Genomic DNA, 16,762 nt, shown 5'->3' with positions numbered 1-16,762 from the left:
CTAAGACACGAACTTGGCACATCTGATATCTAGCTGTTTGGGATCTATTTTCCTGTCATACTACAAACGTGGGTAAATAAATAAGTGATCTATATTTTCAATAACAAATTTATAGGTTTTTTTTTTTTTTTTGAGATAGAGTCTCACTATGTATTTAAGACTGACCTGGAACTCACTATGTAGCCCAGGCTGGTCTCGAACTCACAGTGATCCTCCTGCCTCAGCCTCCCGAGTGCTGGGATTACAGGTTTCAATGACAAATTTAAATAACATAGAAGTATAGTAAGTAGCTGTTATAATTTCATAATTCATAATTTCCCTCAAAAATAAAGTCTATTCAGATTTTATACTGTATGTATGTAAATATGTATATATGTTTTTCTCCTACTTTTAAAAGTATTTTTATTTTTGACACATAATTGTACACATTTGTGTGGTGTACTGTGGTACTGCAATATATATGCACAATGTATAATGATCAGATCTGCATCACTGGTGTGTCTGTTACCTTAGACATGATTTCTTTGGTTGGACACATTCGACATCTTCTATAGAAGCTATTCTGATATATTCAGTTTATGTTTGACCATATTTATCTTTCTGTGACAGAGAACTTTTTTTTTTTTTTTTTTGAGGCAGGATCTCATTATGTAGTTGAGACTGACCTGGAACTCACTATGTAGCCCAGGCTGGTCTCCAACGCACAGGGATCCTCCTGCATCAGCCTCCCGAGTGCAGGGATTACAGGTGTGTGCTACCACACCTGGCTTTTGTGACATAGAACTTTAAAAATTTTCCTTCTATCTAATTGCACCTTTATATTTTTTAACTTTTTGCTTTTTACAAAGAAAAATAGCATTATTCTATATGCGATGCAAACTAATGCAAGTTTTGTTTAACCAAATACTGGCTCAGCAGCACCATTCTATACGATTATATACATTTTTTTGTATTTGATACATCACGATATTAATGCTTTTTAATTCATTTAACCAATCTGTTGGTGGATAGTTAGGTTATCTCCAATTTTTCACTTTTGTCAATAATTTATAATAAATGTCTGCATTGATTCTAATCCCTGAATATTCCTATGGATTAAATTGTAATCTAAATTGCAAAATCTGAAGAGATGGGACCAGTGAACACCTTTTACCAAAGTCTGTTCAGAGAATGCCTTTTACCCACATCTTTACGTATAGGGGATGGTAACTCTTTTAAATCTTAGTTAACTTGATTGGAAAAAGTATATCTTGTTTTTATTATTAGTCTTTTAAAAATTAGTATTGTTGATCATTTTTTCAAATGTAAATTTGCTGTATTTCCTCTCTTGCAGTGTGTCCTTTACTTTTTAACAAATCTTTTCTATTGAGTATTTCCATTTGTAACCGTTCGTACCCAGGGAGCTACTGCCTTTCACCTGGTGGTCATCACAGCCCACGGCAACCGTGTGGATGGACACAGCCGGTTTGCAGTCCCTGCCTAGGCCCGCCCATCCTGTTCCAGGGCTGCGGCTCCACCCCGCCAGACGCAGTCGAAATGCTCAGGGTGTTTTGGTGTTCTGTGTAATGCAGGGATTTTTAACTGCTTCTATTTTATGTCTTTTTGTGGTGTGGAGTATGGAGCCCAGGGGCACTCAGTAAGGAGGGACAGCCGCAGTCCCTGCCCTGTCCCCTCCCACCAACCTCAGTTTTAAACTTGGAGACCCGGTCTTGCTAGGTTGGCCAGGGCGGGCTCAGACTCACAATCTTCCTTCGCGGGGTCAGTGTTAGGGCGGGTGTTCATTGTATCCTCGATGAAGGCATAAGCTATTGACAGGCAGCTTTTGTTAAAGTGACATCGGGTCGGACGTGCCCTGCTGTCCGCATTTCGCCACTTCTGTTTTAAGTCCTGGCCCGGCCTTCTTTCTGCTGGAGGCCCCCGGGCCTTAGCTTGTTTGTTCCAGGCTGTAAGTGGAAATGTTTTCGGACCTTCCAGGAGCAGGCCTGGATTGCTCAGGGCAGCTTCTTGTACTCCAGGGCTCTACCCGCTTCACCCTTCCGGACTGCGAGAAGCAGGAGCGCTCGGCTGGGCCTGCAGGGCCGCTTTGCCCTCCCCGCCCTCTCACTCTGCTCTTTGCAGGCACATCCTCATCTGCCTGGCTGCCTACCTGGGCTGCGTGTGCTTCGCCTACTTCGATGCGGCCTCAGAGATCCCCGAGCAGGGCCCCGTCATCAGGTTCTGGCCCAGTGAGAAGTGGGCCTTCATCGGCGTCCCCTACGTGTCCCTCCTGTGTGCCAACAAGAAGTCGCCAGTCAAGATCACCTGATGCTCTCCGTGTTTCCCTCGGCCCTGGGCTGCTTCTCTGGCAGAGACGCGAGGTTTCTGTGAACCGCTGTGCCTGTCTTACGCCTCTGTCCTGTGGGCTCTTAGTGTGTCCGTCCCTTCCCACCAAGGCAAGAGGAGGGACTCAGATGCGCCCTGGCCTTCTCACTGTCTCTTCCACACGCATCACAAGTGGGCTGCGTCTGTGGCTGGGCAGAGCAGTCTGGGAACCCAGGGCCACTGCCTGCTCAGGCCCCGCTGCCCTGGGCCCGCAGCCAAGGTGTGGAGATGTTCACCAGGGAAACTGCCCTGCCAGGGCCAGCACCACCGCGCCCGCAGGGCGAGCGGAGGGGGCCGGTGGCTCAGCCCACCCGGCTTTGCGGGATTTGTGCTGAGCGGCAGAGGTTGCATCCGAAGGTGGCTGGCCGTGCCAGACCCCACGCCGTCCTTCTCCAAGCCAAGCACAGAGCGCCGCTTTGAAGGTTGACGTCGTCTCCCCGGGGAGCCCCGCCCGGTTCCTAGGCTCAGGTGCAGAGGGCGGCGGTGGAGCGAGCTTCCGCCATGCCCCAGCCCCGACTCCCCAGTCCCTGCAGTTTTGCTGGGGGATTTGGCCTAGACTTTGGAGCAAACATGGAGATTTTTGGTTTGTAATGTTTTCATATTGGACGCCTCCAGTATACCGTGCTGCTCTGGAAATGACCTCCAAGAGCTCACCGTGCTGGGCACGGCGTGTATGACTATGACCCCTGCTCTTCGGGAGGTAGCAGCCAGCCTGGGCCAGCTCAAAATAAAAAGGGCCGGGGTGTGCCCAACGGTAGAGTGCACCTGGTTTCTATCCCAATGCTAGGAAAAAGCCAAAGAAAAGACAAGGGAAAAAGTCTTGCCGTCATCTCTGATTTCCTGCAGGGAGGCCCCGCGCTCTCACCGTCTGGGGCTTCCGGATGCAGCAGTGCGTGCCCTGACCGCCCGCCTGGGGCGCAGTGGCAGCGGGCGTCCTCGCCTTCGGCTTCCCCCCTCGCCTTCCCTGGACTCCAAAGCCGTCTTCAGGGAGTGAGGAGGGACTGACAGCTCAGGGATACTGCTTTTAGCCCCTCCTACCCTTCCCGAGGGGACGGGGCCGTTGCTGTCCAGAGCTGAGAAGTGGCTTTTCTCACCTGCCCAGGGCTCGGTCTGTGTAGACTACACAGGATCCGAGATGAAAAGGCCAATCAGCAGCTGAATTGAGAGTTTAAAAATGAAGGACTTCATTCAACTTTCTTGATTTTTGGATTTCCTAAATAACCCACTAGGCTATTTCCTTTTTCTTCTCATAGCTGGAAATCTTTATGGAATGCCAATGTGTGAAATAAATTAATTTTATGAACTTAAATTTATAGCATCTATTTAATACATCAGGCAGTAAAAATGCAAATAAACAAATTGATGGTCTCCCGGATAGTAAAATATGATATTTAAATGCATGCACATGTTGCTTTATTATAGCCTAAAAATATATTTTAAGATAACGTTGGATAGAACGTAAGTGGAACTTCTCACGTACCTTGCTGAGGCCTAGAGATTTGTGGACTAAAACTGCTGTGAAGTCTTTTGGGTTTCAAGTCTAGAACTTTAAAAAGGGAAATACCAGACCCTGTTCATTTGAGGGTGGCCGTAGCAGGCATGGATTCTAGTCTGATGTGCTACGGCAGTAAGTTTGGTGTATGTCCAGCCTGGCCGTCTTAGAATGACAGACAGCAGGGTGAGTGCAGGGGTAAGGCAGGAGGCGACTTGTGTGTGTGTGTGTGTGTGTGTGTGTGTGGTGTGTCGTGAACGTGTCCAGGGCTCGCAGTAACAGGACTGTCCTTGCAGGCTTCTTCTCAGGGAAGAACTTACTCCTCAGGGCTGTGCTGATCCCACCTCCAGCTCCTAAACGCAGGGATAAAATGTTACCAGAGGGCAGACTTGAGTGGGGCGGGGGAGGAATAAGTCCCCGATTCACTGGGCTGTTTTTATCCCTCTTCTAAAGAAAAATGATGAAGTTAAGATATCAGACATGGTTTTTATGTGAAAAGCATTGTGCCTTTCTAGAGACTGGGTCTGAGGAGATGAGAGCAGAGAAGAAAAGTGGAACGGAGTATATCTGAGGACAAAACTACTCTTCGACAGAAATCACATAGCTTGCCAGGATAGGACAAGTCATGATAATAAAATATACTAATCTTACTTTAAGTTGAGTTTAGGGCACATTCATACTTATATCAATGCACTACATGGTCTTTAAAGAAAATTGGGAAACTAAAAACAGTTGTAGAAGAAGAAAAACTTATTTCTCTCACCTAAGTACAACCATGGTTAGTATTTTGGTATTGGGTGTGTTTCCTTATTTTCACCTTTTCCCCACTAACATAGTCATGCATAAATGTCTTCGAGCTTTGACAGTTTATTCTGTCTTTGAAAGGTGAATGCCAGTTGCGCGTGTGCACAGCAGGTGTGCTGTCCACCAGTGCTAGTTGTACGTGTGAGTGCTGATCACTGCGATCGGAGACTTAACCCCCGGACCTTCCTTCTCAGTCAGCCCAGTGGCCAGGCCTGAGAAGTGATGGACCGAAATCTCCATTTTGTTATACTTCTGTGCTGGGATAGAGGAACTCAGATTTTGATGTGCTCAGCTTTAAAAATGAATAGCTTATTTCATTAGTTGGAATGTAATCAAGAATCTCCATCCCTTCTGCCCAGCAGGAAGGAGTTTGGGAGTGAGGTCTTGGCCATGGCTATTCAGCGAGGCCTCTGAGTTTTGTTCTGGTTAGAATTCACCTGGGCTTCTTATCCAGAGGTACCTGGATTTACGATACAAAACCCTCAGCGTTAGTCCGTGATCTCTTCCGCCGGTGACTCCTACCTTATACTGTCTGATTGATTACTATGCCTTTAGGAGAGGCAGCCCCCCCAGGTGGTGTCATCACACAGTGAGTGCTTTGGGGATCACATTTAGTGTGTGGGGATGAGACATCTGCTTTGGGGTACTCTGTGCCTGTCCAACAGAGAGTGCCTGAAACACGAATTGTACACCAGTGTGCTGTGCTGGTTCTCCTGGGAGAGCGGTGAACATGCTGCCACTATTCCATTCAGTGGGTTTCTCAGGTGTGCACAGATTTCTCACTGGAGCCTTGTGCTTCCCCTGCTGTCAAGGGCTCGCTGCTGTGTCCTCCCTGTGTGTCAGGTTGTGCTAGAGAATTCTGTAACAATGGCGTGTAACCGGAACAGGCACAGCGCGGGCAGATGCAGACTGCTCTATACACTGCATAAGCTGCACTGTGCATGCCGGTCCGTCTCCATGGCTGTGGAATGCTTGGAGGCCTTTGAGAGGCGCTTTGCACCTGATGCATTCTGTGAAATGACTATATTTCATATTAAAGCCCTCAGTGGCATTTTCTGTGAATAAATAATTGTGTGTTTGTGTGTTTCCAGAATGATCTCCAGAGTATCTGCAATACAAATGCATTTCATGGATTGTAGAGCAAAAGAAAGCACATTTGCCTGAGATTATTTGTTAATGAGTTGGGGAGTCATTGTTACTAATGTACTTAAGTGTAGTTAAGTCTATGTTTGTTAGTACAGTTATGTATGTAACTGTGTCATGTGTGTAGAGAAGCCCAGATGTAGGTAATAGTTCGCTTGTGCTGGGTTTCCCCACTTGCTGGAAAGAAGGTCTTGTGACTTTTCAGAACCGTAAGTGGGGACTTTAGCAGGAGAATTGCATGTATCTGTTCATTTTTTCTTAATTTCCTGTGACAGTTCATTAAAAATTCATTGTCATCAGAGAAGAACAAGATAAGCACCACAGTATCATTATCTTTTCTGGCTGAAGGAAAGGGAAACAGGGCGGCCGAGCCTCTGACATCTTCGGTCCCCAGCAGCCCCGGAACCCCTGTGGAATGGAAGAGAAACTGAATCTGGCCTGGTGCGATGGGAGATCCCTCAGCTGTCTGCAGGCTGTGGTCAGGGGTGGGGCTGAGGAGAGCGAGGCGGGGGTGCCCCGGGACTGGTGTCTCGGGCACTGGCTCCCCTGTGTGGAGGGGCGGCTGGGCCCGGGCCTGACTCCTGTGAGGGCTTCCTGCTGGGGGACTCGGTGCCTACGCAGAGGAAAGCAGGGCCGAGCCAGAGAGCCGGATGGGTCAGGGCGCGCGGATGAAGACATGCTGCTGACCAGGGGCAGTCTGGCATCCTGTCATCCGGCCACCCCAGGGGGGACTGCAGGACACTGTGGAAAGTAAAATACGTGGGCAGAAAGGCACTGCGTTTTCTCACTGCTGGAGGGTGACGCCGCCATCTCGGCCAGCAGGAGGGAGCTCTGCAGTTCTGGGGCTGGGCTCAAGGTGTTGCTGCAGTTATTTATGGCACTTTCTTATTTATGTGCTAAGGAACCAGCGCAGAAGAGTCCTTAGACTCCCAACACACGGAATGTGAAAGGGGACCAACGCGACGCTCCTGATTTTAACCGTGCTCATCACACGCCGTGATCCGGGGCTGTGTGTGGTGGTGTCAGAGACTACACTGTGTCACTTTCACAGATTGGGGTACTGCAGACACCCCGGTGGGAGAGGGCCCTGGGGTGCCAGGGCCACTTACATTTTAGGGTCCTTAGCTGGCTTAGCCGGGGATGCACTTAGAGTGGTGCAGCCTGTAATCCCAGCACTCAGGAGGCTGAGGCAGGAGGATCGCTGTGAGTTCGAGACCAGCCTGGGCTACATAGTGAGTTCCAGGTCAGTCTCAACTACATAGTGAGACCCTGCCTCAAACAAACAAACAAAAAACCCCAAAAAACCAACCAAAAACAAAAAAACACCAACAACAGCAAAACATCTTAGGGTCCTCAGCAATGCAAGCTTCCATTTTCCCTGAGGAACCTTCAGGTGTGCAGTTTCAGACAGCATCTGGGGATGAGGCTCAGCAGCACCGCACCTGCCTTGCAAGCACAAGGTCCTGAGTTTTATCCCTGGTACCAAAAAAGAAAAGGTAGTGGGGTTTAGGTTTGTCATACTATTTTATCTGCTTTTCAATGTTGATTTCTTTCATAATCAAAAAGTTCAAAAACAGTAATTTCCCATAAGTTCAAAGGCTATATATACATATTTTGCAGAGATGGGGTCTCCCTAAGTCTCCCTGGAGTTTCGAACCCCTGAACTCAAGCGATCCTCCCGCCTCAGCCTCCTGAGCAGCTGAGCCTTGGCCCTGGTGGCAGCTGTCCACGTCTTTGTCCCAAGCGTCCCGCTGGCGTCTGGGTGCCTGGACGGCCTTCTCTTGGGTGTCAGCTCCCAGGAGCGAGGAGATGGGCTCCTGTGGGTTTCCCTCGACAACTAAGCGCGCGATCAGCCGCTGTGCAGCCAGAGCAGAGGCCATAGCTCTGCTTTTGAAATGTGACCGACAGCCAGCGCCGTCGGGAGGGATTTTGGGGCGGTGGTGGGAACGTCGCTGAAGGGACAGGAAGCCCGGGGAGTGGGGTGTGGACTCGGAGGCGCTGGGCGAGCAGAGCCTCCCATTCCCCCACCCGCAGGCCGCTGCAATCCTGAGCGGCGCTGCCACCTGCTGACGCTCTGGGGTACTGTGGGCGGGTCGGTCACCCCAGGTCCGCGGCTCCCCGCTGTCCCCACCCGGGCTGCTCCGAGGCCCAAGGTCCGGGCCTTCCTCGTCCTCTCCCTTAGGTGTTTGCTCTGGTTACAGTCCAGGCAGTCCGCTCCCTGGGATTCAGCGGTACACTTCTGAATGTAAAGACCAGTTTGATGCAGACTGTGGAGGAAGTGTTTCATCCAGCGGAGCGAAGTTTAACTTCTGGCAAGTCAAGTGCTGTCACAGTCCACATTTTATTAAGCCGGAAGCCAGCTTATTATTTACTTTGCAGCATTGGGAATTGAATTCAGAGCCTTCCCACTGAGCTGCATCCTCAGCCCTTTTTACTTTTTATTTTGAGACACCAAGTTTCTCAGGCTGGGCTTGAACTTGTGATCCTCCTGCCTCGGCCTCCCGGAATTTTGGGATTATAGGCGCACACCACTATGCCCAGTTTATTTTTTAATGCATTTTGCAGCACTGAGGATTGAAGCCAGGGCCTCACACAGGCGAGGCAAGCTCTCTGACCTTGCTACTGAGCGGCCCCTGCCAAGCTCTGTCCCAGGTGGCACTCAGCAGGTACCTGGTAGGAGTCGGGTATGGAAGGGAGAAGGCCTGCCAAGTGCTACAGCCCTCCACGGGGCAGGGCGGCGGAGCCTGTCCACCAGGAGTGGGGCCAGGAGCCGAATCAGAATTCGAAGCTTTCATGGACAGCTGGAGCTCCGTTAGTAATACTGCAGCCCGAGGAGAGAACCACTGCACTCACCAGCAGTGCTGTTTTTGTACAAGGAAACCTTATCTGAGGGCCATACCATAGATTACCTCTCTCACACATTGTGAAATGTGCTGTTGCTTTGTGAAGACAAAACTGTTCTTGTTCCTGTTTTGGATGTAGGACAACAGAAGTTCAGACTTTTATTATTATTATTTCTTTCTATACTGGGAATTGACTCCAGGGCCTTTGCACTAAGCTACATCTCTATTCAGTATTTATATACTGACACTAGAAAACATTTTAAAAATTATTTATTATTTTAAAAAATTTCTCTAACTTGCTAAGTACCTTGGGCTGGCCTTGAACTTGTGGCCCTCCTGCCTCAGCCTCCCAGAGTGATGGTATTATGGATGTGTATCACCATGCCCAACTCAGAAATACATTTTTGACTACTGCCATTAAGTGACAGAGTCAGGATCTGAACCCAAGGCTTTTGATTCTAAGATTCAGTTCTCTTTCCACAAAAGGATTTAATTTTCAAAATGGCAAATAAGGATTTTATGCAAGCGGACACAAATTGGGACTATCAGATTCAACACTGTCCTACATACACTTAATGAAAGCGTAGCAGCCCTGCTGGGCGGGGGGCCCCTGGTGAACCCGGGTCCTCTCGAGGCGCTGCCCCTCTTCCTGCCTCTGAGGGGCTTCTTCCGCAGGGATGTGGCAGGAACCCCAGGACGGCGTGTCCTCATCAAGCCCGGTATGCGAACCTCACTGGGCACGGGGTCTTGGGGAGAGGAGGGTGGGAGCCAGCGTCCAAAACACCAGGACCGAGGCCATGCCTGACGGCCTGCAGGACGTCGGGCCAGGCCTTCCCGAAGAGGAGCCTCCCCTGGGGCCTGAAGACTGTCCGGAAGAGCTACCCTGAGTACTACACTTCAGCCCTGGCCATCCCAGGCTTGCCCCTGGGTGGTTCCACTCCAAGGTTCATCTTGGTCGCCTGTAGTTCATCAAGATCTGCCATGTCAGGTGAATCCTGTGTGTGTGTGTGTGTACGTGTGCTGTGTGAATGAGAGAGCGCGCACACTATCTCAGCCCTGTGGTCTAACCCTGAGCTATTTCTCGATCTTGCCTTCAGGAAATAGGTCCCTGTGCCCTATGACATTCTGGGGGAAAGTCATTATTTGCTAGCTGGTGTTCCCCGCTCTTCGGTGGCTTCCTTTGGCCCCTGTTCCGGGCCAGGCCTGGTGCTGTTCTGGGCAGGATAACCCCCATGACTCTGTGCTGTGCCCCCTGCCATCCCTGCTGTCCTCTGACCATCTGGGTGCCCGCCATGCCCCTGCCCTTGTTGTGCCAGCTCCGAATGTCTGTGACGTGACAATGTCCACATTGCATATGTCCCCTGGGGAGGTCAGAGCCGCGAGGGCTGAGAATCACTGATTTAGCGATCTCGGTGGCCAGGCCTGGGTCATTCACAGCTTTCCTTGTCTGCTGTGGGTTCTGACCTAAGCCTCAGGTCTTTGCCAGGAGTTGAACTGTGTCTGTATACATGCTCTTCCCTGAGACCCCGCTGGGGCCGGAAGATTCTGTGTCCTCCTTAGTGCAGTACGGCAGGGCATTGCTGCACACAGAGGGGCCCGGGCCTTCTTGTCTTCCAGCGGCCCCAGGTCGCAACCTGTGAGCGAGGAGAAAGTCCTAGCTGGCCTGGCAGGGGTGCCGGGCCTGGCTCTCGCAGCCTCTGTCTTCCTGCAGCTAAAGCTGCTGGCCGGAGGGATTTCAGAAGACCTCCAGCCCCACCCCTGTCCCCTTAGCTTTGCAAAGTGTAAGACGGGAACTCTGAGGTCAGGGTTTGAAGCATGAGTTCTGGCTGCGGAGCGTGCAGGCTCAAGCAGACCCGGCCCCTGTCGGAGCGGGGCCTTTTCTATACCATGGGCAGCCTCTCTGAGCCCTAACTGACGCATGTCCGTGGAGGATGCATTCAGTAACACGTGAGTGTGCATAACACTCTGTCCTGAAATGAAGTGGCTCAAATTGAGAATACAGAGGCTACAGCTCATTTTTGTGGTTGGGAATTTGGGAGTTGCTCGGTGGGGCGGATCTGGCCCGGGGCCGCATGACAGACAGCCAGGACTTTTGGTCAAGAATCTTCTCTAGGCTCAGTTTCCTCATCTGTAGAGATAATAATAGAATTACTTCCCAAGGCTGTTACGAGGGTCAATGAATGAATTCTTCTGTGGCAGACTGCCAGTTGCCTACCCAGTATCAGTTTTCCCTCCTTCCTTTGAGACAGATGCTCCAGTGTTCCGTTGTGAAGACAGATACCTAGAAGAAAAGCCTACATTTTTCATATATTTTGTAAGCAGCTAGTTCTGTTTGAAGACTAGTAGTAGAGATGGTATGTCATAGCTTTTCAGGAAACCTCCCTTTGAAATAACATCTCCGTTTGGTCATGTTATTGGTTGCCTCCCCATTTGCTCCCTGGAATTTGGATGTGGTTTGTGGGCTTTGGTTGTCATTCTGTACCCTGAGGACAAGCGCTGTGTCTTTGGGATGGGAGGGATCGGAAAGAGCCTGAGATCCTCAACACTTCATGGAACTGCCACACCGCTCTGTGTTCCTGTGCAGTAAGGAAACACACTTGTATCCTGTAAGCAACTGTTATTTTGGGTTTTCTGCCCCATGCAGCTGATCTAAACATCCTGCCTGCTTAGCCCATCCGCAGGGGCCCAGTAGTCAGGAGGTGCCCAGGATGCTGGGAAGCATTTTGTTATTCAAAGCCGAAGCCAGACTGGCCAACCCACTTCATGGAGTTTTTGCCCAAATCAGGCTGGTGTTTCACAGGTCGAAGAATGAAATTGTGGACAAAGTTGACAGGAAGAAAGCGAGCTCCTGAGTTGGGAGGGGCCCTGAAACAGGCACCAGAGTGGGCTCTGTCAGGGATCTTTTCTGAATAAACAGAGCTGGCAATCTGTTCATTATTCAGTGGTCACTTATCACAAGTAGCCCTGTGGGTTTAAAATAGCCAATTAGGACTCAGGCTTTCTAATGTAGAGTTTAAAGAAAACTAAGTTACTCAGTCTTTTTAAATTCCTGGAATCCCAGCCTGGATGTAGGGCCCTCCCTACATTTCATTTTACTTAAGGAATTCCTTCCTGGGGTCAGAGTCCCACCTGCCCGTCCTACTGCCTGTAATCTCGGCCCCTCTGGAGAGGTGGGCTTAGCCTGTAGAATTTGTGTATGATTGTCATGCTCCAGTATAACCCATAGCGGAACAGAGCATGCACTGATCAAACACTGATCATTCACTGATCAAACATTCTTGAGATGGAGAAGGGCCTGGCCCTCCTTTCCCCTGACTGCTGGAGTGGCTGCCTGCCCCTCCGCCTTGCTTCCTTTGCTCCCCCTTGTACCCCAAAGGACCCGCACAGTTTGCTTTAGTGTCCTCTCTGGCTATAAAACTGCCATTTTCTTTCCAACACAAGTGCAGCCATGCAGTCATGCACTGTGATACACTCCCCATTCCTGCTGCTTCAGATGGTCCTGTTGTATTTTTGAGAAGGGAGAGGGATCCCAGGGTGGCTAAGGTCGGGAAGGGAGCGACCTGGGCCCTACGTTCATATCCAGCATTCACAGAAGGCCCTCTGGAAGAGTCCCTGATTTCACTCACCCTCACTGACACACTTCCCGGGGGCTCCTTGCAGTCTGGGAGGGCACCCTGCGGGACCCTGCCCAGGTTCCCGCCCTCGGTGCTGCGGCATGGGCCCTGTTAGAATAAAGACTCGCTGTGTTTCTGTAAACAGGCTCCTAACTCACTTCTTAGGTAGTGCGGACGGACGGAGAGGTTTGTTTGCAAAGAAAGACAAACTCTCAGAGCTGTTAACACCAAAGATTCCAGAGACCAGAAGCCAAAATTCGTGTCTGATAGGGCTGACCCATGGTGACCAGCACACGGTGGCATCATTTGGCAGTGTCTGGAAGCTGTAGTGTCAACTGTTGGCATCCAGTGTGAGCCAGTGTTATCTGGTGACACCAAGACTTTCTAGCAAAGCTGCACTTGGCTAATGCACAATTTCCATCAAAATCAAGCAAAAGAACCCTAGGCTGATGGCAACACTCTGGCTAGTGAAGAATCTTGTGTAATTAGGGAGAACAAAGCAGAGAGCCAGGGGTCAGCTGTGACGGTGCCTTCCTTGTTTGCTTTCACTTTCCTGAGCTCAGTGAGGATGTGGCTTGAGGTAAGCCTTCACCTGGGGAGGTGTTGCTTTTGTAAGGCTGAGCACTCTGACTCCACGGTAGGCCCTGTCCCTTTCTAGCTAGCTAACCTACCTCTTACCATGATGACCTGGCTGTAGGAGAGCACAGGGGTGGTGGGGATATGGGACAGTGGAGAAAGAGCCCTAGGGCTGGGAGACCTGGGTCACAGCTTCCACCTCTCCTCTCAGCCTCCATTTTACTTTCTGCAGTGGAGAGGGGCCAGATGAGCTTAGTGGTCTTCAAGCTTTGCATGGAAGCTGGATGGAAGCCAGTAAGCATATAATCAGGTCTCCGTGGAACCTCAGATCTATCCTGTCCTTTTGGTTTCACCTCCAAACTGCCTGGGGGTGACTCCCAACTTTTTTTCTTTCTTTCTTTTTTGAACAAGGGATTGAACTCAGGACCTTGCACCTGCCAGGCAGGTGCCCAAACCTTCTAAGGAGCATAACTTGAAAAACCACAGAACTGACTGGTTTCCCCAGATCGTCCTATGGCAACAGATTACAGTGCTTGAGGCTGAACCAGGACATGTGTTGAGGTTCTCTAGAAGGAGCTGTATTCTGGGTCAGGGAGAGGCCGGCCCTTTTCATCCACTTCCTAAGCCCTCCAGCTTTTTGCAGAGCACCCTATGCTTCAGCCCCCACTAAAGGGAAGCCCAGTAGTGACAGCCAGGTGACCTCAGGGTTGCCACTTGTGCAGCGTTGGCTATCTGTGACATTGCATCAGCTGGAAGTCAGCGGATATCATCAAAAACAGCAGGAGCGTGTGAAATTTCATTTCACCAGCATTGCAGGATTGAAAGTGTCAGCTGCTTCCAGCCAGCCAAGCCACTGGTGAGGGAATTGGGTTATGGTTCAGGAAATGGGTATCCAAACATTAACCCATTATCTGAAAACTGCATTACAGACTTTGCTGTAAACTACAAACACTGTTGTGGCCACTGCAGGTCGCTGGAGTCAATGACAGTGTAACTCACGGGGTTGTGTGCAGACAGATAAGGTGTACAGAGGCATCCAGGGATGGGGAATAGATTGCTGATTCTTTTCCTTTCTCCCTATTTACCTATCCCCACTTCTCCGCTTTCCTCTTGCAGTGCTCAGGATGGAACCCAGGGCCTTGTACATGATAGGTGAGTGCTCTGTCACTGAGCTACCCTTCTAGCCCTTGTGTTTTTTTTCTTTTCTTGGTACTGGGGATGGAACTCAGGACCTTGCACTTGTGAGGTAGGTGGCGGAACCACTGAGCTAAGTCCATGGCCCCTTATATTTTTATTGAGCAGTGAGAACTTTTGGTAAAGAAGTTAGTCCTTTGAATACAGAATTCTGCAAACTTACCCTCATTTTTCTGTTTTTAAATTCTGGTTATTGCTGGGGATGGTGGTACATGCCTGTAATCCCAGCAAGTCAAGATGGCGCCCCTGTTCCTTCCAGGATATTCCCAGTAGAAACTCTCTTGCTTTTAGTCTTCTACAGGATTGTCAGCCAGCTGCCCACTGGGCTTCGCCAACTGGTAGCGGGACAGAGGCTGCCGCCCCCTGATCTGAGCTTTCAAGCCCAGGCTTGCCCTGTACCAGCCTGGTTTGCACCCCTGGAGCTGCTCCAAGTGGGAAACAAGAAGGTGGGTGTTTGTGGTGCTCTTCAGGGGCTGACACCTCAAGCTGGCAACAAGTGACCTTGCTGATGGAGATGCTGAGAGCATTTTCGGATGTGTCCTTGCCTGCAGCATTATGTTCTGAGGTTTGCAAATGCCGCGTTTGGCCCTATCCAAGGGCCATTTATCCTTCCAAACTGTACTGCCCACACTGCAGACCCTGCATGCTGGGTCCAGGCATTTCTGTTCCCTGTGGCACACGTACCGCCTCCCCGCCTTTCAGCGCCCTGCTCTGCTCCTCTTCAAGACCTCACACACAATCACCTTCTTCAGGAGGCTTCCCTGGCAACTCACTGCCACATCCCCCAAGTGTCCTTCATGTGCCTGGCAAATTCTATTTCGCTCTCACGGGACATGTTACATTGTATCCATCTTTACCTAGTGAAGGAAAACATTTTTCTACCTATAGTTATAAGTCCTTCCTCAGGTTCTGGTCACTCGACCTTTGACAACAGGTGCTTTGTCCCATTTGGAACTCTGTACGCCAGGTTTGGGGCACTGGCTCATTCCCATTGTAGTGGGATGATTCTGAGCCCCTTCCTGTACTTCTTGCCACTGTCCGCACATGTGGACCTCCAGTGGCTGCTCGGAGATCATGGGGAGTACCAAGAGCAGAGTGCATGGTGCTCGGGATGGAAGAGTGTGGGATGATTGAGTCACACAGCCGTCCTGGACCCAAGATATTGACTGAGATGCTGTTATTCACACGTGTGTCGGGCCCTTCCCTGTAAGTACTATGACTGAAAATCTCTGTGGGGCTCACAGCTGTATTCCCACATACTAAAATAATGCCTGGCACAAAACAGATGCCTGGAGATGCCAGGGCTAATGAGACTTGGTGGCTGGCCCAAAGGCCAGCTCAGAACCTCCTTTTTTGCTTTAAAATTGGGCTATTCTGTTCCCAAAAGAGGTCCCAGACATTTTCATTAGGCATCTCTTTGTCATAAGTTTGAAGAATGATTTCTCCTAAAGAGAAGATGCCACATAGCCGGTGTCCCTGGAGAGCCCACTTTTTGGGCCGGCTTTGTGACGCCCTTCCCTGCCGGACGTGCTTCCTGCGGATGGAGCAGGACAACTTTTTGCCCTTTTTTCTACCCAAAGAGCACTTTAATGAAAAAAAAAAAAAAATGAGGACACCCAGACTGTAAGACCTAAAGTCTCACTTCCACTTCGAGGAGCGTGAACAGCCGAAAGGGCCTTCGTGATGCTGAGTCCTATAGTCCAACAATGGCTCCAGATACAAGACCCAGGGCCTTACTTCCGGGAGCCTTGAACAGCGCAAAGGGGCCTCCAAGATGCTGGACCTATAGCTCAGTGAGGCTCCAGGAGCTCGATGAGCAGCGAGAGTCACCCAGGAAGGAACACACCAGGCTTGCTGGTAAATAGACCTTTATTAGTCTGGCCAGACGGTGCTCTCAGAACTGAGCAGCTCAGAGAGGCCCAGCACAGGGGTTAGCAGTTTTTTAAAGGCAATTGAAGAGGATTGCAAGCACAGTAAATGGGCCAGGGGTCAGGGGGTCGGTTTTCTGCCATCTGTCTAAAAGAGTCAGCTATACGGTGCACCTGGTCCTTCATCTTCAGCCCTCAGGCTGTTCTGTTCTAACGAGGCCTTGAGTCACTATCTTGTTTACCCGTACCAGGCTTCCATACACTCTGTTTTAATCTTATCTTGGAGCTGGGTAGAAAGAAATGTGTGTTGCTATATGCTGGCTAACTAGGGGTTACATAGTGGTTAGAGTCCCACAAGACAAAACCCTCCTCTGGAGAGCAGCACGGTGCACCCTACCCTGTGATCTACACCGCAGCCCTCACAGCAGCCACTGAGCACTTGAAACGCGGGGTGCAACTGAAGGTCCAAGTGCTGTGTCTAACCCAACAGTCACTCCTGCCTCATGGCAGCAGAGGCCAGGAGGAAATGCTGGCCGCGGCCACCGACAGGAGGCAGAGGTCAGGGCCGAGGCAAGCCTGACCCGGAAGTCCTCACTCGGCACTTCCGGAAGGGAGAGCCCACCGGAAGTCTCCCTCGGCTTTCTGTCGCAGGTGCGAGGAGTCAGCTCAGCGGCGAAGGAGATGCGGCCCTGTGATTGAGAACCCGCGACTTGAGGTAAGCGCACCGCAGCCCTCGACGGCCTTCCCCTGGCTCCTTCCTGGGCAACCCTGTGGACGCCCCGTCCCGCATGGAGTCTGCCTCCCCCAGCAGAGAACCGGGCGCCGCCAGAGAGAGGCCGGGCGGGGACGGCTGGGTCGACCCGGGGC

The 16,762-nt window shown here is 50.6% G+C and overlaps 1 protein-coding gene and 1 long non-coding RNA gene across 4 annotated transcripts in view; both read left to right on the top strand.

Moving 5' to 3' along the window:
- Window positions 1–6,975, top strand: part of Acer2 (alkaline ceramidase 2) — a 34,711-nt gene extending 27,736 nt beyond the window's left edge. Inside the window, exon 7 of the mRNA XM_010630900.3 lies at window positions 2,119–6,975. Within this exon, the coding sequence (XP_010629202.2) occupies window positions 2,119–2,305 (187 nt within the window). The 3' untranslated portion in view covers window positions 2,306–6,975. The remainder of the gene's footprint in view (window positions 1–2,118) is intronic.
- A 6,989-nt stretch (window positions 6,976–13,964) lies between these two features.
- LOC109118266 overlaps window positions 13,965–16,762 on the top strand; it is a 41,618-nt gene continuing 38,820 nt past the window's right edge. Inside the window, exons 1-3 of one of the 3 annotated variants that reach the window (XR_002025563.1) lie at window positions 13,965–13,985; window positions 14,319–14,473; window positions 16,547–16,610. This is a non-coding gene — a long non-coding RNA (uncharacterized LOC109118266). Of the gene's footprint in view, window positions 13,986–14,091; window positions 14,474–15,963; window positions 16,611–16,762 lie in introns of those variants that run through there. The other 2 variants (XR_004514894.1, XR_002025562.2) reach the window with 2 other exon arrangements.

Source organism: Fukomys damarensis, unplaced genomic scaffold, assembly GCF_012274545.1.
Source record: "Fukomys damarensis isolate Sample0158 unplaced genomic scaffold, DMR_v1.0_HiC HiC_scaffold_31, whole genome shotgun sequence".
In the NCBI taxonomy this organism is placed as follows: domain Eukaryota; kingdom Metazoa; phylum Chordata; class Mammalia; order Rodentia; family Bathyergidae; genus Fukomys; species Fukomys damarensis.
This window is presented reverse-complemented; position numbering and strand designations above follow the sequence as displayed.